Source organism: Mobula birostris, chromosome 21, assembly GCF_030028105.1.
Source record: "Mobula birostris isolate sMobBir1 chromosome 21, sMobBir1.hap1, whole genome shotgun sequence".
Lineage (NCBI taxonomy): Eukaryota > Metazoa > Chordata > Chondrichthyes > Myliobatiformes > Myliobatidae > Mobula > Mobula birostris.
In genome coordinates, this window is record NC_092390.1 from 19928327 (window position 1) to 19950284 (window position 21958).

Here is a 21958-nt window from a genome sequence, read left to right on the forward strand (position 1 = left end):
CATGTAAGAAGTTGAAAACTGCAGCAAAATGTTGGTTGCTTTCCTGTGAATGGCTGGATACTCCTCTTTCTCAGAAATCCAAAACTTGTCCAGAGCAGGTCAGTAAATCTCCTACGGAGTGCATGAACAGACTGCAGCTCACAAAGTTCTTCCTCTTCTCTCAAAGTCAAGTCCTCAGGCTGAGCAGAAGATTCAGAGAAACGGTCCCTCACCCGGTCATACACTTGTATTGAAAGGGAGGAAAAGTACTGTTCAATTTTGTTCTGCAGTTCTTCCAGGCGGTTTTCTATAAGGCTTGAGACTTTCAGATATCCTTTCTCACTCTCAAGCCCAAGCAGCAGTGGAAACATTTCAAGATTTCCTTTTGCAACATAGTTTTTTCAAAGATTGTTTCTTTTTAATCTGAGGATCTTGTCACTTGAAGTCAAAACATTTTCTCCAGGACATTGCAGAGACTTGTTCAACTGGTTCATATGATGAAAATTGTCTGCCAAGTTTCTGCAGCCATTCTTCATCTTCAAAGTACTCAGCAAAATCTGGCCTACTATTTTCTTGAAAGTTCTCCTGTAATTCACCTTTCAGCTCAAACACCCTGTTGAGAACTCTTCCTCTGCTAAGCCACCGGATTTCTGTATGGAGCAGGAAATTGCTGTGCTCTTTCTCCAGATTTTCACACAGTATTTTTCTAAAACATTCTCGAGTGAACTGACTTTGTTTAATAAAGTTAACTATTTTTGTAGCATCATCCAGAACCTTTTTCATTTCATCTCCAAGAGTTTTTGACATCAGCACCTCTGTGAAGAGAGCAGTGTGCTGTAACAATGTCAGGATTTTCTTTCTTTCTACAAGAGGAAGAAAACCTCTCATAGAGCCAACCATTGATGGGGCATCATCAGTACAGATGCCAACACAGTTGAATTGAATTGATTTTATTACTTACATCCTTCATATTCATGAGGAGTAAAAATCTTTACGTTATGTCTCTGTTCAAATGTGCAATCACTGTAATTTATAATAAATTTTATGTACAGCAGGATAGGCAATATAACATAGAAATATAGTTGTGTCAACATGAATTAATCAGTCTGATGGCCTGGTGGAAGAAGCTGTCCTGGATCCTGTAGGTCCTGGCTTTTATGCTGCGGTATTGTTTCCTAGATGGTAGCAGCTGAAACAGATTGTGGTTGCATTGACTTGGGACCCAATGATCCTTCAGGCCCTTTTTACACACCTGTCTTTGTAAATGTCCTGAATAGTGGGAAGTTCACATCTACGGATGCATTGGGCTGTCTGCACCGTGCTGTTGTGCCTTTTTCACCACACAGCCAGTTTGTATAGACCACATGAGATCCTCGGTGATGTTTATGCCAAGGAACTTCCTCCTAGACAGACCTTTAGTTTCCAGATATGAAGACAAGACATTTAGTACTGTATATCTTGGCTTTGTTTGTTTTAGGCAGCTCTTTGCAACAGAAAATGTTTTCTTGAATTTCACTATCATTTACAAATCTTACAAATGCTACAACATGACATTTATTAGTGAAATCTGTTGACTCATTAACCTGGATAGAGAAACTGTTGTTTTTCATACAAAACTTCTTCAGCATCATGTGACGTCATCAATACGTCGATTTATCGTACCGTTTGAAAATAAAACCTTTTAAATTTCTCAAACTGCATCTTGTCCTAATATTTTTCCCCACTATAATTTTACCTGCTGGCATTATCAGCTTCTCACCAACCGTGTGACTTTTCCTTTTCTGGGTAATAAGTTCTTCTACTAAATAGCTTGCTTCCTGATTCCTTTTACTGACTGACTTTATTAACAAGAGTTTTACTCTTAAAAGTTGCTGCTTTCACCAGCAACTTTTATGCGTGTTGCTTGAATTTCCAGCATCTGCAGAATTCCTGTTGTTTTTATAAGAGTTTTACTCTGCTTGTTTTGAGATTCCAATAGCCATTTAAAATAATCAGCACCTTTACATGTCATATAATCTGTGATTTGTAGTTAAAGCGTCCTTACAGTGCTCACTAATAATCAATGGCCTCCCCCATCTTACGTCAAGAACCAAGAATGGACTCAACCAAATAAATCTGGTCCTGCTGCGCACTGCCATATGTGCTGAGAGACCTCTAATGAGACTGCAAACAGGGCTGCTCAGTCACTGCCCACCACTGTGAGCACTAGCATCACATATTGCATGAAGTTCAAAAAACAATGTTTTTTTTAAATCACAGCATCTCGTGGAACCCATAGCGACCTCTCGCAGAACTCTGGTTGAGAAACCCTGCTCTATACAAAGTGGAAGACTTTGTATAGATTCAGTCTGGGAGCTCAAGACAAAGTGGTAGATAGCCTGGAGAAAGTGCCACTAGTGTTTTGGGGATCAGGACACACTTGAGCCCAGAGTGAAACCATAACACTGTTCCCTCTAAGTTGTGGGGGGTGTGCGGCCATGAAGTGACAGAAATACTCCCATGCATGTAGCCTTTGTTGTCGCACCACACAACTAGATGTTTAAAAATATAATACTAATATAATTTTGAAATGCAGGTTAGTATAATTGTGAAATACCCTGTAATTAATTGTGTTAATAAATATAATCCATACACTTTCTAAATAATAACCATGGCACAAGCTTTACTTTGAAATATTGTAGAGCTTCAACATATTTACTCTTATTTTTTCAAGTTATGACACTGTTAGAAACTGTAACAATAAACACAGGATGGAAGACTTTTTTTGGCAGCTCAGGCAAGAGGAGTATGTATCGGGTCAGAGCTCTACGGAGGTCAGGAGAGAGGGTAAAAGGAGTAGAGTTGGGCAAGGCAAGCACGGAAAGTGTCAGCGTCAGGGACCTAACCTTAGCTGTAAATAAAAAAAGGGTAGGCTCAAGCGGAATGGCCATTGTCAGGGTGAGGCGGTGATAGAGTGTGAAGAGTTTGGCTGAAAAGGCGAAGGTGTAGTGGTGTGCTACACACAGCGCTAGAATAACCACACGGAGTCGGTGAGTTAGAGTTGCGACGAAAGAGATTTATTCAAACTTTGCGGCCTGCTTTAAAGCCTTCCCGTTCCTGCCCTCCCTGGGGCGGGACTACTGTGGGGAATGCATATTCCCAGACCCTTTCCGCACGCGGGATTTTCCCCCTGCTGGTGAAGATGGCCTGGCGCCCTTTTTGGGGCCGGCCCTCTGCCTGCGCGCGCTGTTGTGAGCCGGTTCGTGGGTGCCAGAAAGTGGGTCACCACAAAGGCACGGTTAAGAAGAGGCAAACAGTTTACTTTTTTGGTATGGAGTAGACAGGGTGGAATGTTCCTCCTGTCAGATGTGGGAATTTGGCATACCTAATGGTTTCCCTGATGACTACATGTGCAGAAAAGTGCACTCAACTTCAGTGCCTGACTGACCAGATCAAAGAGGTGGAGCTGAAGTTGTATATATTTAGGATCATTCAGAAGGCTGAAGATATTATATATAAGACTTTTAAAGAGGTGGTCACACCCAGAGTACAGGCTTAAGGCAGTAGATGGGTGACCATCAGGAGAGGTAAGGGTATTAAGTAGTCAATGCAGGGTTCCCCTATGGCCATTCCCCTCTGCAAGAAATATACCCCTTTGGATACTGCTGGGGAGGATGACCCATCAGATCACAGCAGCAGCAGCCACATTGGTGGCAGTGTAGCCAGCTCTGGGCCTCGACAGGGAAGGATAAAATCAGGCAGTGTGGTATTATAGGGGACTCAGTTGTTAGGGGGACAGAAAGGAGATTCTGTAGCTGCAAAAGAGACACCAGGATGGTGTGTTGCCTCCCAGGTGCTGGGGTCCAAGATGTATCAGAGTGGTTGCAGGATATTCTCAAGGGGAAGGGGAAACATCCAGAGGTCAAGGTGCATATTGGCTCCAAAAACATAGGCAGAAAAGGGGAAGCGGTCTCACGCAGGGAGAATATAGAGTTAGGAAAGAGGCTGAAGAGAAGGACCTCCAAGGTTATAATCTCTGGATTACTCCTGGTACCAAGGGCTAGTGCAGGTAGGAATGGGGTGATAGCACGAATGAATGAGTGGCTGGGGAGATGGTGCAGGGGACAGGGTTTCAAGTTCTTGGATCATTGGAACCTTTTCTGGGGAAAGGTTGACCTGTACAAGAAGGACAGGTTGCACCTGAACTGGAGGGGAGCCAATATCCCGTTCAGGAGGTTTACTGATGCAACTTGGAAGAGTTTAAACTAGTTTTGCAGGCAGAGCCCCAGGTCAGTAAGGGAAGGATTGGACCAGAAGGTTGATGTCAGGAAAAGTATTAAAGTCAGAATTGAAATAACATGTATGATGGGTTGGATAGTTTGAAGTTTGTATCCTTTAATGGTAGGAATATTATTATAAGTGTTGGCGCGTGGCCAAGTGGTTAAGGCATCAGTCTAGTGATCTGAAGGTTGCTAGTTTGAACCTCAGCTGAGGCAGCGTGTTGTGTCTTTGAGCAAGGTACTTAACCACACATTGCTCTGCGACGACACCGGTGCCAAGCTGTATCGGCCCTAGTGCCCTTTCCTTGGACAACATCGGTGGCGTGGAGAGGGGAGACTTGCAGCATGGGCAACTGCCGGTCTTCCATACAACTTGCCCTGGCCTGCACCCTGGAAACCTTCCAAGGCGCAAATCCATGGTCTCACGAGACTAACGGATGCCTATATACAGGTATATATATTTTATAGGTAGGGGTGATGAACTTAGAACATAGATCAGTGCATGGAACTACAATGTTGTAGCCATTATTGAAACTTGATTGAGAGGTTCAAAGGTTCAAAGATCAAATTTAATGTCAGAGAAATGTATACAATATACATCCTGTAATGCTTTTTCTTCGGAAACATCCACGAAAACAGAGAAGTGCCCCAAAGAATGAACAAAAAATGTGAGAAGCCCAAAGTCCCCCCCCCCAGTTCCCCCCTCCCACGTGTAAGCGGCAACCAGCAACGATCCCCTCCCCCCACCAGCAAAAAAAAGCGCATCAGCACCAACACCGAGCCCAAGCTTGTGCTAAGCGATAGTAAAGACACAGACCAAAGTTACCCCAAAGACTTTGCATTTCATCTGAAATTTGACAAACCTCAGGAAGGTAGGAATGGGTGACCAATGGACCAGGTTTTGGAGTTTTAGAACAGATAGAGGAGGAGGTAAAAGAGGGTGTGGAATAGCACTACTAATCAGGGATAATATCACAACTGAACTCAAGGGAGACATAACAGAGGGTTCAGACACTGAGTCCATTTGGGTAGAACTCAGGAATAGAAGAGGTGATGGGATTATACTACAGACTTCTAATAGCCACCGGGACATTGAGGAACAGATATGTAATCAGATTAAGCAAATGTTTAAAAATAATAGGGTTGTTGTCATGGGGGATTTCAACTTCCCTAATATAAACTGGGAAATTCTTAGTGTAAGGGGTTTAGATGGGGCAAAATGTGTTAAGGGTATCAAGGAAGGTTTCTTAAATCAATACGTGGACAGTCCAACGAGAGGAAGGGCCATATTGGTCCTGGTTTTGGGTAATGAGCTTGGTCAGGTGACTGACCATTCAGTGGATGAACAGTTAGGAAACAGTGACTACAACTCCTTAACTTTCAGAATAGCTATAGAGAAGGATAGGTATTGTCCTTGTGGGAGAGTTTTAAATTATAAGGGCAAATTACGGGGGGCATTAAGCAGAAACTAAGCAGCGTTAATTGGGAACGCCTTTTCTCTGGCAAGTTCATATCAGACATGTGGAGGGTGTTTAAAGATCAATTGCATAGAGTACAGGAAAGTTACATTCCTGTTAGAAGGAAGGATGGGGATGGAAAGGTAAGGGAACCTTGGATGTCCAGAGAGGTGATGAATTTAGTCAAGAGAAAGGGAAAGAGTGTTAAACTTTGGAACTCAGGATCAAACTGAGCACATGAATATTATAAAGAAGCCAGAAAATAACTGAAGGAGGAATTAGAAAAGGCAGGAGGGACCACGAAAAGACAAACAAGAGAAAATCTGCAGATGCTGGAAATCCGAGCAACACACACAAAATGCTAGAGGAACTCAGCAGGCCGGGCAGCATCTGTGGAAATAAGTACAGTCAATGTTTCAAACGTCGACTGTACTTTTTTCTATAGATGTTGCCTGGCCTGCTGAGACCCTCTAGCAACTTGTATGAGGCCATGAAAAGTCTTTAGCAAGTAGGATTAAGGTGAATTCCAAGGCATTTTATACATACATCAAGAGTAAAAGGATAACTATGGAGAGGGTGAGACTAAGAATAAAGAATGTATCATTTGCCTGGATCTAAAGAGTGAGGTACTTAATGAGTACTTTGCTTCAGTATTTACCAAGGAAAAGGATATGAAGGACTAGCAGATCAGTGCTGCATGTTTAAATACATTAGAGCAGTTAGAGGTCAAGAAGGAGGAAATCTTGATCCTCCTAAGGAGTATTAATGTGGATAAGTCTCCAGGGCCTGATGGAATTTACCCCAGGTTGTTGAAGGAGATAAGAAACAAGATTGCTGTACCATTGACCAGCATCTGTGTTCTCTCTAGCCACAGGCAAGAACCCAAAGGACTGGCAAGTTGCTAATTTAAAAAGGGAACAAGGGAAAATTCTGGGAACTAGAGTCCAGTGAGTCTCACGTCAGTTGTAGGGAAATAGCTGGAGAAAATTCTTAGGGATAGGATACATGAGCATTTGGAACCCTGTGGCCTAATTAAGGAGAGCCAGCAAGGCTTTGTGTGTGGCAGGTCATGCCTTATCAACTTGATTGAGTTATTTGACAAGGTGACAAGAGAGATTGATGAGGGTAGGGCACTGGATGTTGCCTACATAGATTTTGTTGAGGTGTTTGACGAAGTCCCTCATGGGAGGCTAATCCAGAAGATTAAGATGCATGAGATCCACGACAAATTTGCTGTTTGGATTCAGAACTGGCTTGCTCATAGAAGGGTAGAAGGGACTTAATTGAGCTGGAGGTCTGTAATTAGTGGAGCTCTACAGAGATCTGTGGTGGGACCTCTGCTGTTTGTACTGTATATAAACGACATGGATGAAAATGTAGATAGGTAGGTCAGTAATTTTGTGGGTGATGCCAAGAGTGTTGGAGTTGTGGACAGTGTAAAAGACTGGCAAAGAAAACAGCATGACATAGACCAGTCACAGATATTGTCTGAGAAATTGCAGTTGGAGTTTAACCCAGATAAATGTGTGGTGTTGCATTTCTGGTAGAGAAAATACAAGGAGATAATATTGTTAAGGGCAGTATGTTGCTGAACAGAGGGATCTTGTTTGAAAGTGGCTACACAGGTTGATAAGGTGGCTAAGAAGCCTTATGGAATGCTTGCTTTTATTAGTCAAGGCATTGAGTTCAAAAGTCAGGTTATGTTACAACCTTATAAAACTCTGGTTGGGCCACATCTGGAGTATTGCATATAGTTCTGGCTCACATCGCTATAGGAAGGGGGTTGAGGCTTTGGAGAGGGTGCACAAGAGGTTCTCCTGAATAATGCCTGGATTAGAGAGCATGTGCTATCGCAAGAGGCTGGAAAAACTTGGGTTGTTTTCTCTGGAGTATCAGGAGCTGAGGGGGAGATCTGGTAGAGGTTTACAAGATTCTGAGAGGCATAGATAGAGTGGACAGAGAGTATCTGTTTCCCAGAGCTGAAATGTCTAATTAACACCAGGGGCATGCATTGAAAGTGAGAGAGGGGTAGGTTCAAGGGGAATGTGAGGGTCAGGTTTTTGCTCAGAGTGGTGTATGCCTGAAATGCACTGCCTGGTGTAGTGGTAGAGTCAAATACATTAGAGGCTTTTAAAAGACATTTAGATGGGCATATGGATATGTTACAAGAATCACCCCTTATAATAATGATCAGTGAGGCACTGAGAATCTGTTTTTACCAACAAGTAACTTTTATTGTTTCATCTAACTAGCACATGGGCTCACAAATATCTACTTGTGTGCAACCTACCAGAATCCCCGACACTCCATGAACAGTCAATGAAGAGAAAAGGTATTACCTGGGAAAGGAGTCTACACTCACAACACGCTGGTGTCAACACTGACCGGGCGTTCCTTGTGGTTCCAATCTCCACATGTCCGTGGGGTCCTCCTTATCCACAATGGTTGGTTGCTGGAAAGTTATCACCCTTGTGTATTTGGAGCTCCAGAGTTTTATTCTGTTCCTCATCAATTGATCTCCATCCCATTGGCTCAAGGTCACCTGACCTACCTGGGTCACCTTCATACTGGCCATCGTATAGGACTACAACCAACCCACCCCAGCCTTGCTCATTTGTGTCTTTCAATTCTGACTGGTTGAAACCAGTTAAATGAGGCAACCCAGACCAAGTCTAACAAGATTACAAATTGCTTCTTTGGTGGGTCTGGCATTTTACATAATAAGTAGATACTCCTCTGAGAATGGTCTCAGATTTATTGCTCAGAGTTATTAGACTGACCCAGAGTCAAGAATCAGTTCCGAGTCCACACCCTTTACATAACAAATAGCTACTTGTTTGAGAATGGTCTCAGGTTTAGCAGATCATTACCTGAAGTTTCCTGTGTCCACATTCAGCAGCTCTGATCAGATTATCCAAGAGCAAGAATCAGTTCAGAGTCCACAAATTGGATGGTGGGGGGTGGGAAACAAAGACAACTGGCTCGTCTGCTTCCCCTGTCCTTGATCATACTGTAGTTTCTTCTGGCCAATGAATATAAGGAAGATGAAGGTATATGAATGTGGTGTAGGTAGGAGGGATTAATGTTTGGGTGTTTTTGATTTGCTTTTTAGCTGGTTCAGCACAACACTGTGGGCCAAATGGTCTGTTCCTATGCTGTACTCCTCTATGTTCCATGTTCTAAGTTCTAAATTAGTAGCTCATTGTTAATAAACTGTCGGCCCACTGGACACCAACTCTGTCTAGTCAATTTTTTTTGCGGTTCTGGTGTGCCTGTCAGTTGTTAGGATTGCTTGATGTTGTTTACTTATGTTTTGAGTTGTGGTTTGTGTTTGTTTGATATGTATATTACAAAAAGTAACATTTAAAATGCCATGCAGTTTTCGGGCCATGTAAAAACTTTCTGCTTAGAGTAACAGTTGCTGCACGCAGTTGTAAAGAAAAATCAGAGGGAACATTGAACCATAAGTATATTGCACTGTATGCCGAAGCTTTTTCCAATAACACTGAGGGAGGGATGACCCACCCACCGATCAGGTTAGTTTTATTCAACCTCCTTTTGGGAAATAAAGCAAGACAAGTAGCTGAAGTATCAATGGGGGAGCACTTTGGGACCAAAATTCTATTAGTTTTAAAGTAGTTTTAGAGTAGGATAGGCCTGGTCCACAAACTGAGGTCCTAAATTGGGGCAAAGTTAATTTTGATGATATTAAACAGGAACTTTCAAAAGTGATGTCTAGCAGGTGGGAGACTTTTGAAATTGAGTTCATGGACAGCATGTTTCTGTTGAAGTGACAGAGTACAGAACAAGGCTGGCAGGAGTAGGGAATATTGGATAACAATAAATATTGAGGTTCTGGTCAGGAAAAATGCAGATATGCCAGCAACAGGATGCTGGGATCAAGTAAATCCTTTGTAGAAAGACATGGGATGTAAGAAGAGACTGAGGAGAAACATTAGGAGGACAAAAAGATGACATTGGACAACTGGCAAAGGTAAAGGAATATCTAAAGAGATTCTGCAAATATTTTAAGGACAAAGGAATAATTAGGGAGAGAACAGGGGGAGTAATAATCAATGAGATCATCTATTTGTAGAGCCACAAGAGAAAGGCAAGGTCCTTAACAAAGGCTTCTTGTCTGTATTCACTGTGACATAAGACCATAAGACAAAGGAGCAGAGGTCAGCCATTCGGCCCATCGAGTCTGCTCCGCCATTTTATCATGAGCTGATCCATTCTCCCATTTAGTCCCACTCCCCCACCTTCTCACCATAAGGCATGAGTGTTAGGAAACTCATGGAATATAATAGTGATGTCTTGAAGAGAATTTGCATTACAGAAAAGGAGGTACCTGAAATCTTAAAACATATAAAAGTAGATACATCTCTAGGGCCCAATCAAGTGTATTCTAGGACATTGTGAGATGTAAGGGAAGAAATTGCAGGACCTTTAATGAAAATATCATCAATAACCATAGGTGGGGTGTCAGAAGATTGGAGGTGTCTCTATTTAAAAACTGCAAGAAAAATCGAGGAACTACAGCCAAACATCAATGATAAGTTATAGGAGGAGATTGAAGGACTGAATCTACATGTATTTATAAAAGCAAAGACTGATTAGGGATCGTCAGCATGTCTTTGTGCATAAGAAATCATGTCACATGACTTTGGCTGGGTTTTTGAAGAGGTAACCAAGAAGATAGATGAGAGAAGTGTGGTAGGTGTTGTTTACATAAACTTAGCAAAGCCTTTGAAGAGGTATCGCAGGTCACTTCGTCAAGAAAGTTAGATCATTTGGCATCCAGGTGATCCAGGCAATTGGACATAAAGTTGGCTTGATGGTAAAAAACTGAAGATGGAGGGTTGTTTCTCAGACCGAAGACCTATGACCAACAGTGTGCTATGCCCACTGTCGTTCATCATTTGTTTTATTTGGATGAGAATTAAGTGTTGGGGTTAGTAAGTTTATGGTTAGAAAAACTCAAGGTATAGTGGATAACAATGAAGATGATCTAAGATTACAAAGGGATCTTGATCAACTGAGCTGAGGAATTAATTAGATAAAAGTTAGGTCTTGCAAAACTTATGTACTTACCTAATGGTACAACCCTGGGAAGTGTTGTAGAACAGACAGACTGAAGGGTGCAGGTGCACAGTTCCCTGAAAGAGGCAACACAGGTGGACAGGATGGTGAAGAATGTATTTAGCTTCTTGCCTTCATCAGTCAGAATATTGGGTACAGGAATTAGAACATCATGTTGCAGCCATACAAAATATTGGTAAGGATACATTTTGGAATACTGTATACAGTTCTGATCATCATACAGAGGAATGATGTTATTAAGGTGGAGAAGGTGCAAAAAGGATTTAAGGGTATGTTACTAATAGTGGAAGGATTGGATAGAATTATCCTAGTCTTTCTCACTGAAGTATTGGTGGCTGAAGGTTGCCCATATCGAGGTTTATAAAATTATGAGGGGTAGAAATAAGATAATAGTCAGTCTTTATCCCAGTGTAGGTTTAAAGTGACAGGCAATTAATTTAATCAGGGCCTGAGGGGGTTACTTTTTCAAGAAGAAGGTGGTGAGTATATGGAATGAGCTGCCTAAGGATATGCTGGAGTAGCTGTATTGATATTTGAAAGGCATTTGCATTGTTTCATGGATAGGAAATGTTTATGAGCCAAATGGAGGCATAGGGGACTAGCTCTGGGAAGCAATTAGGTTGGCATAGACAAGCTGGCCAAAGGTTCTGTCTCCACGTTGTTTAGCTCTCTGATTCTATAGGAATTTCTTGTTCAGCTCCATTTGCTTGTTCCAGATCAAAGATGTGCAACAGAAACTTGCATGGTCCCAAGCCGTGTCTGTCTTGTTTTCTGATATGTGGAATAAACTCTGGGTTCAGACCTATTAGCCCCGCACTCTGAACCTTTCTGCATTAGTGACTGTATTGAACCTGTATTGGTAAAGAACTTGAAAATTTTGTTACTTTCCTTCCAGTTTTCTTTTTTATATATTTTATTTTTATTTGGATAAGGTATTCACAAGTATTACACAAACCTTTTTACATATAAAACCTTTTCCATTTTTTATATATGTAAGATCCAATTAAAGGTGTTAAGTAACAATGGAGCTAACTGTGACTTAAGCAATTGGTACCACTCTGAGGTAAACCCATCAGAACCTGCAGACTTTCCGGCCTTTAATCTAAAGATGGCCACGTTCAGTTCTTTGGCAGTTACTGGTTCTAATAGGCATTCATTTTGTAAATCTGTGAGTTTAGGTAGTTCTAAAGAATTCAGAGAAGTGTATATATGGGACTCATTGGAGGCCCGGGGTTGAGAGTACAGCTCTTGATAGTATGTTTCAAAACTCTCTTGAATTTTCCCTATTGTACTCTCAACAAGCTTTGTATTTGGATTCTTTATTTTATGAATTGTATTGTCTGCTTGTTGTTTACATAACTTATACAGTATGTTAATAATCTAGCTGATTTACCTCCTAATTCATAATTCTTTTGTCTCAGGTAAAGAAAATTTACTTTCCTACCAGTTTTCATCCTGCTCTCACAACACAGTTCACCTCTGACTCTTCCCTTCTCATTCTGGGTTGTTCCATCTCTATTTCAAGAGATAAGTTAGCACAAATATGTATTCCAAACACACAAATCTGAATCAGATATATTATTTTTGACATATGTCATGAAACTAGTTTTGCTGCTGCACAGTGCAGTACATTAAAATTACTATAAGTTATGATAAGAAATATATAAAAATAAATAGTGCAAAAAGTGAAGTATCTTCATGGTCTGTCCAGAAATCTGATAATGGAGGGGAAGAAATTGTTCTTAAAACATACACTCTTCAGGTTCCTGTGCCTTCTCACTGATGGTAGTAATGAGAAGAGGGCATGTCCTTGGTGGTGGGGTCCTTAATACATTAGCGTCTCCCCCTCTGGTTTCTGTGTTATTCCATTTATCCTATCCATCCTTTCACATTCTCTGCAATTTAAAATATATTCATCTCAGCTTCCCATCCTGACGTAAAGTCTCAAGCATGAAAATGAATTCTGTTTCTTTCTACAGATGCAGTTTTATTTTAGACTTCCAGAACCTGCAGGTTTTTGTTATTTCCAACGACACAATAAACATGAGATATGTAAAAAAATTGTAATACCGTTGCGGTATAGGATCCTGAGAAATACACTGGAGAACCTCTCATTACTATGAGCAGAAGTTCCCACTTGCTTCAAAAAGGCAACCATTATACAAATGCCTAAGAAGAATAATGTGAGCTGCTTTAATGACTATCGCCCAGTAGCACTCACATCAACAGTGATGAAATGCTTTGAGAGGTTGGTCATGACTAGACTGAACTCCTGTCTCAGCAAGGACCTGGACCCATTGCAATTTACTTACTGCCACAATAAGTCAACGGCAGACGCAATCTCAATGGCTCTTCACACGGCTTTAGACCACCTGGACAATGCAAACACCTATGTCAAGATGCTGTTCATCGACTGTAGCTCAGCATTTAATACCATCATTCCCACAACTCTGATTGAGAAATTGCAGAACCTGGGCCTCTGTTCCTCCCTCTGCAATTGGATCCTTGACTTCCTAACAGGAAGACCACAATCTGTGCAGATTGATGATACATAATCCTCCTCACTGACAATCAACACTGATGCACTTCAGGGTGTGTGCTTAGCCCACTGCTCTACTCTCTATATACACATGACTGTGTGCCTAGGCATAGCTCAAGTACCATCTATAAATTTGCTGATGATACAACCATTGTTGGTAGAATTTCAGGTGGTGATGAGAGGGCGTACAGGAGAGAGATAAGCCAACTAGTGGAGTGGTGCCGCAGCAACAACCTGGCACTCAACGTCAGTAAGACGAAAGAGCTGATTGTGGACTTTAGGAAGGGTAAGATGAAGGAACACACACCAATCCTCATAGAGAGATCAGAAGTGGTGAGTGTGAGCAGTTTCAAGTTCCTGGGTGTCAAGATCTCCGAGGATCTAACCTGGTCGCAACATATCGACGCAGTTATAAAGAAAGCAAGACAGCAACTATACTTTGTTAGAAATTTGAAGAGATTTGGCATGTCAACAAATACATTCAAAAACTTCTATAATGGACCGTGGAGAGCATTCTGACTGGCTGCATCACTGTCTGGTATAGGGGTGCTACTGCACAGGACCAAAAGAAGCTGCAGAGGTCTGTAAATCTAGTCAGTTCCATCTCGTGTACTAGCCTACAAAGTACCCAGGACATCTTCAGAAAGGCAGCTTCCATTATTAAGGACCTCCAGCACCCAGGGCATGTCCTTTTCTCACTGTTACAATCAGGTAGGAGGTACAGAAGCCTGAAGGCACACACTCAGCGATTTAGAAACAGCTTCTTCCCCTCTGCCATCCGATTCCTAAATGGACATTGAACCCTTGGACACTACCTCACTTGTTTTTTTTTAATATACAGAATATCTGTTTTTGCACGATTTTTAATCTATTCAATATACTGTATATTCAGTATACTGTAATTGATTCGCTTATTTATTATTATTATTATGTTTATTTTATTTTTTTCATTCTATATTATGTATTGCATTGAAATGCCGCTAAGTTAACAAATTTCACATCACATGCCGGTGATAATAAACCTGATTCTGATAAGTGTTGCGCGCGCGCGCTTGTGTGCGTGTGCGGGGGGGGGGGCGGTTCTTAAAGTAGGGCTGTGAAATCTAGGGGAAGATTGTACTAGACAGAGCTGAGATTTCATCACACACACGGTAGGTTTGACAACTCAGGACACGACTTTTTTTGCATATGGTGATGCACCTGAATGAACTAGGCTACGGTTGGTACATACTTTAAAGAATACCGGGATCAGATTCTGTAGTAATTTTGAAAAGTCCACAGAAATTAATTTAATTTTGCAGGATCTATCAGTTCGCGGTCAGGATGGAATGGTTACTTTTGACGTTGGTACTGAGATTTTAGGAGACCACGTGTGCAGCGGCAAACCGAGTCGCTCTGATTGACAGCTTGCCTACTGCACGGATTTGCTCCGTTTTAAAATCAACTAGCTGCACAGCACGTGATTGAGTTGCCCCAAGGCCGCTCGCTGATTGGCCAATAAGCGCGGGTGGAGAGCGTGCAGAGGGAGGGATTGCGGTGAGAGCAAGATGGCGACTGCGGAGCCGGTAGCGGCCTTGGAGCCGGTGAGAAGGGAAAAAGGGTTCGGCAGGGTTGGGAAAATAGCGAATCGGGTCCGGGCTGCTCGCTCACTGTTTATTTGCTTGAAGTGGGAGTTCAGTTATGTCTTTGGTTCCCCAAAGAGTAGTTTAGCTAAACATGACTTGGTGTGAACTCAGGTAACCAGCATGGCGTGCGGTTAATGCGGTCCTCTGAAGTGAAACGCAAAGCTCCATACGGAGATGTTGTTTCTTCTACTTTTCGAGGAGTTAGATGTGTAGTAATATTGGGTCTGGAGATGTCATGAACTCGAGGAAGGGAAGCATTGTGATTCAGCGAGGTGTGGTGGTGGGAAGGGGAACGGGGATTGGGGTGGATCGCAGGGCAGGTAGCAGAGGGAGACTCTGGTAGGTTCGTGTGTGGAGGGGGCGGGTTGGGTAGAAAGATGGAGATGTTGAATAGGCGGGGATAGGATGTCGGAAGGCTATTTCGAACTGGCTGGGTGAGGTTGTGGGGAGGGAGTCGAGAAAGATTGGGTGGGGAGTGGGTATGGGAAAGACGGTTTTGGGCCCTTTGAGGGGGAGACAGTTTTAGGGCTAGTGGAAGTGTGGAGTGGGTGGGGTTTTTTGATTTGTTCAGAGAGTGCAGTGGGTGTGGGAAAGCACGATTTTGGGCTGGCAGGAGACTAGTGTGTATGGGAAGGTGGAATATTGGGTTGGTAGAACAATGGAGTCTATGAGGGAAGAAGGTGGTATTGGGTAGATGGCAGATTCCCATATGTATGGAAAATGAGGGGGGAGGTGTGGATTTTGGGTTACTGGGAAAGTGGCAATACTGGAAGAGGTATTGGGAGGAAAGGGGGAGTGTTAGGCTATCTGGAAGGGATATATACAGAGGCTATAGGATGGGAAAATTGGGCCAGTGAAGGTTTGGGATGTTTAGAGTGAACTTTTACAGTGGCTGAGAGGGTGGGGTTATGATGTAGAGTGGTTGTAAAGGTTTTGGGTCTTGAGGAGAATGTGTGGGAAGTGGGGATCATTCAGAGAGGAGATTGGGGGCTTAACAGGTTTACTCTTTTCTATAGATGCTGCCTGGCCTGCAGCATTAATTCCTCCAGCACTTTGTGTGTGTGTGTTGCTTTGTCATCAGGATGTTGCCTGGATTAGAGTTCTCTCTATAAGGAGAGGTTGGTCAAATGTTGACTGTTTTCTCTGAAGCTTTGAAGGCTGGGAGCACTCTGATAAAAGTATATAAAATTATGAGAGCATATTTCTGTGCTCTGGTACTTAACGCATAGATGGCCTTTTCGCCCAAAGTGGAGATGCCAAGTACTAGAGGGTATGACTTTAAAGTGAGAGGGGGAAAGTTTTTAAGAAACTGTGCCTATATCATGATGCTAGGGGAAGTGTTGGAAGCAGGTAATGTTCAGGAAGCATTTAGAAAGTGTACATCAAAGGGCAAGGAATAGAGGGATATTATAGACCATGTGGAGTAGCTTTTATGGTGATTGGCACAATGTAGAATGTGTGGAAGCAAATATGTAGGCTAAAAACTTTAATACTTCATTCAAGGCTGAGCTTAGTATTGCACATCCTTTTTTCTCATCATCTTGACCACATTTGTTCTCAAGATGAGGCTTTCTGCTCCGAGATATCTGAAATGTGTTCCTTGTGCAGGAAATGTGGCTTCCATCCTAGTGTGGTAGTGTGGTCACATTCCTTGCATTTCCTGGATATTGTTCGGACCCCCACCCCACCTCCACCACAGCACAGTTCCCCTGGCCTTCACGTTCTTGCATTCGCATCCAGCAAATCATCCTTTTGTCATTTCCATCAACTGCTCTAAGAACTCATGCCAAGCTACATCTTTCCCTCCTTACCCATTTGTCTCATACAGAGACCACTCCCAGGTCCACATTTCCCTGTAACTGTAGGGGATGCAACACCACTTGCATCTCTTTCCCTTGCATCATCCTCGATCAGGTAACTGATTTTCAGTGCACCTGTATTCTGGCTGCAATGAGTATCCCAAGCTCCCAGTTTCAAATCTCCTTCCCTTTCCCGCACTGATCTGTCAGGGTAAATCCAAAAAACCAGAAGAACAGGTGCTCAGATTCCACTGAGTAGTCTACAGCTCAATAGTATGAACATTTAATTTTGTATTTTCAGGTAACGCACACTCCTTGTGCTGTTTTCTCTTCCTTCCTAGACTCCTCCATCACCCAATTTCCTCTCATCTCCATCTGGATCCATCAGCCTATTATCCCATCCTACAACTGTTTCTATCCCCTGTCCCAGTGTGTTCTATCTGCTTACCTTGCACCCCTATTTGGTTCCATTTAATATCTTCCTTGTGGATTCCAGCATCTGCAACTTATTTCCACACCAACCTTTTTCTCGACCTCTATCCTCTACCCCACTTGGTTCCAAATGCCTCATTTATTTTCTCTCCTTAACTGTCAATCTGCCACCAACCTGCTAGTTTCTGCCTCACCTCTCCCTCTATATACTGTCTCCCTTGTACACTCTCATTACTAATGCAGGGTCCTGATTCAATGTTGACTATCCTTCCCAGATGCTACTTGACCCACTGAGTTCCTCCAGCAGTTGTATTTTGCTTAGATTCCAAATTTGTAATCTGTGTCCTCTGTAAAAGATTCGAGGTACATTTATACAACCCTGAGATTTGTCTTCCCACAGATAGCCATGAAACAAAGAAACAGCACGAAACCTGTTCAGAGAAAACATCAAGCATCCAACACATAAAAAGGAGCGAAAAGCACAATATAAAACACCAAACCACAGAATCATTGAAGCAGTCTAGGAATGTTCAGTACAACTTAGCACTGCATCATTGGTTGACTACAGGCCACACAGCCAGTCTGTCCCAATCAAAACTGCGCAAAATAGCAATTTTTTTTAAAAGCCAGTAACCAGGCATAACATGAACTGCAAGAGTCCAATCCACAAACTGTGTTGATTAATCCTCTTCTAAGACTCGGCAGCATCAAGCAAAAGGGAGGCAGATAGATGGTGCTGAACACCTGCTCGTCAATTGTGGGTTCACATCATCTCCAGGCTGCACACTTGGCTTGAAATCTCACAGAACTTCCTCAGAGACAGCAAAGATACAGATTGCTCAATCTGCCTGAAAACATGCCATCAAAATGTAAATCATAGGTTCTAATACTAGCTGTCGTATTGAAAGAAGTTAAAAGTTTTGTGAACTGTCTGAAGAACATCACCTTTGGTCAGGTTGTTTGCTGGCACCATCTACTTCAGTTCCTTAGATAGGCCTTTAGTGACAAAGGCAACATAATTCCCACCCGTCTCTGTCCCTGCCTGTTAGCCATCGAAATCCTCAACCTTGCATGTATTTTCTCAACTTGGAGTACATATTTGAACTGGTGTATATGGGCAAAAATTTGGCATGGATGCTGTGGGCCAAGAGCTTCTGTGCTGTACCATTCCATGGCTATGCTATTCCAATACACAGTGGTGCAACTGTAGCATCAGAACTTTTATCTGTATCCTTATTAGACAAGTAATGTATTACCTTGTTGTTTCCTGGACTAGCAATATTTTAGAAGGTCTTGACCCTGAGCCACAGGACTGAAATCTGGAGCAAAAAAAAAGCTGCTGGAGGAATTTCCATGCAAGTTTTTACAGCTTTGTATATTTAAGAAATTCCTCAATGTTCCTTTGTTAATATTTTTGAATTACCCCCCATCTTGTAGCTCAGTAACATTTTTTTGCTTCCTTTTAGGAAAAGTGCTAATAAAAATGTGTTGTGCTTGTCAATACTACAACCTTAGTTCTGCAATGGTGATGCAATATAGAAGGTGACAAAACCTGAAATCCTTGCCTGACAAATGTTTCAAGATGCCTTTGAAGAAGGCCATTGATAAGGTGACACACAAGATGCTGCTAAACAAGAGCTCATGGTGTTAGAGGAAAGATAACAGCATTGACAGAAGATTGGCTGACTAGCAGAGTCTTTTTCAGAAAGGCTGCTGGTGTCTTGGAGTTCCACAGGGATAATTTTCACTTTGATCTAGGTGAAGGAATTATGGGTGTTGTGGTCAGGTTTTGCAGACGATACAAAGATAAGTAGATGGGCTGGTAGTGCTGTGGAGAAATGATGTCTGCAGAAAGACTGGAGCAAGTTAGGAGAGAGGTTGAGGAAGTGGCAATTAGAATACAGTATAAAGAAGTGTTGGGTCATGCACTATTTTCTAAATGGGGAAAGAATTTTGAAATTGTAGGTAAAAAGGATTTGGGATTCCCTTAAGTTAACTTGCAAAATGAGATGGTAGTAATGAAGACACATGCAATATTGGCAGTCATTTTGAGGGGACTAAATATGAAAGCAAGGATGTACTAGAGAGGCATTATAAGATGTTGATCAGCCGACATTTGAAGCATTGGGAGCAATCTTGGACTCTGTATTGAAGGAAAGATGTGCAGCCCTAGAATGGGTCCAGAGGAGGTTTACATGAATGAAGGGCTTGATCTATGAGGAGCAGTTGATGTTTCTGGGTCTGGACTCAATGGTGTTCAGAAGGAAAAAAAAATGCAAGATAATGAAAGGCTTAGATCAAGTGGATGTGGAGAGTGTCTTTTCATTTGTAGAAGAATCTAGAGTCACTGCCTCAGAATAGAGATGTCTTCTTAGAACTGACACGAGGAATTTCTTCAGCCTTTTTCCAGGTGCTGAATCTGTGCAATTTGTTGCTATCGAGGTCAAGTCATTGGGAATACCTGAGGCAGAAATTGATAAATTCTTGATTGCTGTGTTACAGGGAGAATGGGATTGAGAAAAAAAAAATTAGTGAAGATTGAATGGCAAAGCAAACTTGATGGTCCAAATGCCCTAATTCTGCCTGTATTCTGTTGGTGAGACAGTTAGCTGGCTCCTCTGCATAAACATGTTAAAGCATGTTTTTGTAGCTTTGAGGACAAAAACATGCTTTTGTAGCTTTCAGTTTTGTTTAAAAGTTAGTAGAACATTTGTAGGATGCTCAGTTTTGTATTTATTTTACAGCAAGAAATAACTGAAGTACTGGAAACTGATAGAGCAACACCAGATGCGTGCTCAGAAAATGCAAGCCAAGATCAATATCTGAAACATCCTCTACAGAACAGGTCAGTCAATGTACATCAAGACAAAATAAGCAAAGTGGGAATTGTAATATCTAGGGATTTATAACTTTCTGTCACTTCTGGAAAGTGGAAATAGGGCTGAGTACCTGAGAGGAATTTTAAATTTTCCTTCAAATGAGCTTCAAGTTCCACTTCAGATATTAGAGTTTAAATATATCAAAATTCCTGAGGATTGTTAAGGTTGATGACTTAAATTGAGGTTCACCTTCCTCAAAACTTGGATTTAAAAGATCTTGGATCATGTCACAGGGCTGAATGGTGTAATTCTGCTTCTGAGTTTGCCTAGCCATTCAATTATAGCTGATTTGTTTTTCCCTTCAACCCCATTCTCTTGCCTTCTCCCTGTAACCTTTGATACTCTTACTAAGTCAAGAACATATCAACCTCTGCTTTAAATATACACAGTGACTGGCCTCCACAGCCATCTCTGGTAATAGATTCCACACATCCATTACATTCTGGGAAAAGAAATTATTCCCCATTACTCTTCTAAATGAGCATTCTATTCTGAAGCTGTATCCTCTGGTCCTAGACTCTCCCACTTTTGGAAACGTCCTCTTCCATGTCCGCTCAATATCCGATAGGTTATAATGAGATACCTCTTAATTCTTCTAAACACCAGCAGGTGCAGGACATCAAACACACTTCATAAGTTAACCCTTTCATTCATGGGATCATTCTTGTAAACCTTCGCTGGACCCTCTCCAATGCCAGCACTTCCTTTCTTAGATATGGGTCCAAAATGGCTCACAGTACTCCAAATGTGGTCTGATGAATGCCTTGTAAAGCCTCATCATTATATCTTTGCTTTTATATTCCAGTCTTCAGGAAATTAATGCTGAAATTGTTTGCCTTCCTTACTACTGACTCAATTTGCCAATTAATCTTTACACCATCCTTCGCCAGAGCTCCCAAGTTCCTTTGAAGCTCAGTCTGCTCCTTATTTAGATAAGTCTGTGCCTTTATTCTTTCTACCAAAGTGCATGACCTTACACTTTCCTGCACTGTATTGCACCTGCTACTTTGCCCATTCTCCCAATTTGTCCAAGTCCTCCTTCAGACACCCTGCTTCCTCAACACCACTTGCCTCTCCACCTATTGTTGTATTGGCCATGAAGCCATAAATTCCATCTTCCAGATCATTAACGTGAAAAGTACCAGAACACCCCGGTCATTGGCAGCCAACCATTGAAGGCCCTTTTCATTTCCACTCTTTTCCTTCTGCCAGTCAATAAATCTCCTATCCTTACTACTGTCTTCTATGTAATACCATCGGCTCTTGTTCAGCAGCCTTGGCACCTTATCAAAGGCTTTTGTCAAAGTAAGCATCCACATTCTCCTTTATTCTGCTTGTTATTTAAATTCCAACACATTTGTCAGGTAAGATTTCCCCTCAAGGAAACAATGCTGACTTTAGCCTAAAGTGTCTCTTCAGGTATCCTGAAGCCTCATTCTTAATGGACACTTAACATCTTGCCAACCACTGAAGTTCAGAGAACTGGCCTACAATTCCCTGTCTTTTGTCTTTTGCAGTTTAAAGAGTGGATTGACATTTGTGATTTTCCACTTCTCTGGAACCATTTCAAATCAAATGATTCTTCAAAAATTGCTACCAAGTCCTCTGCAACCTCTCTAGCTACCTCTTTCAGACCTTGGGGTATATTCCATTTCTGGTTCTACTCTAGAACTGAACTAGTTCTATAAAGTAGAAATAGTAGATAAGTAGAATTACTTGTATTTCTTATTCTATGCTTAAATTAGTTCACAAAGACATGTAATTGTTACCTTCTCCACATTAAGCTAGTTGTGCTCCAAACCTCTGCATACTGTTTCATTTTTTTAAGAAGTAAGTGATCATATTGATAAGTGAACGCTATGATGAAGAAACTTCTACACTGACAG

General features: G+C 41.9%; 1 protein-coding gene across 2 annotated transcripts in view; it reads left to right on the forward strand.

The window, feature by feature from the left end:
* The window catches only part of eif4e1c (eukaryotic translation initiation factor 4E family member 1c), an 81940-nt gene that overhangs the window by 18619 nt on the left and 41363 nt on the right, over positions 1-21958 (forward strand). The window contains exons 1-2 of one of the 2 annotated variants that reach the window (XM_072239118.1): positions 14855-14920; positions 19938-20038. In XM_072239118.1, the coding sequence (XP_072095219.1) occupies positions 14885-14920; positions 19938-20038 (137 nt within the window). In that variant the 5' untranslated portion in view covers positions 14855-14884. Of the gene's footprint in view, positions 1-14854; positions 14921-19937; positions 20039-21958 lie in introns of those variants that run through there. The other variant, XM_072239119.1, reaches the window with a different exon arrangement.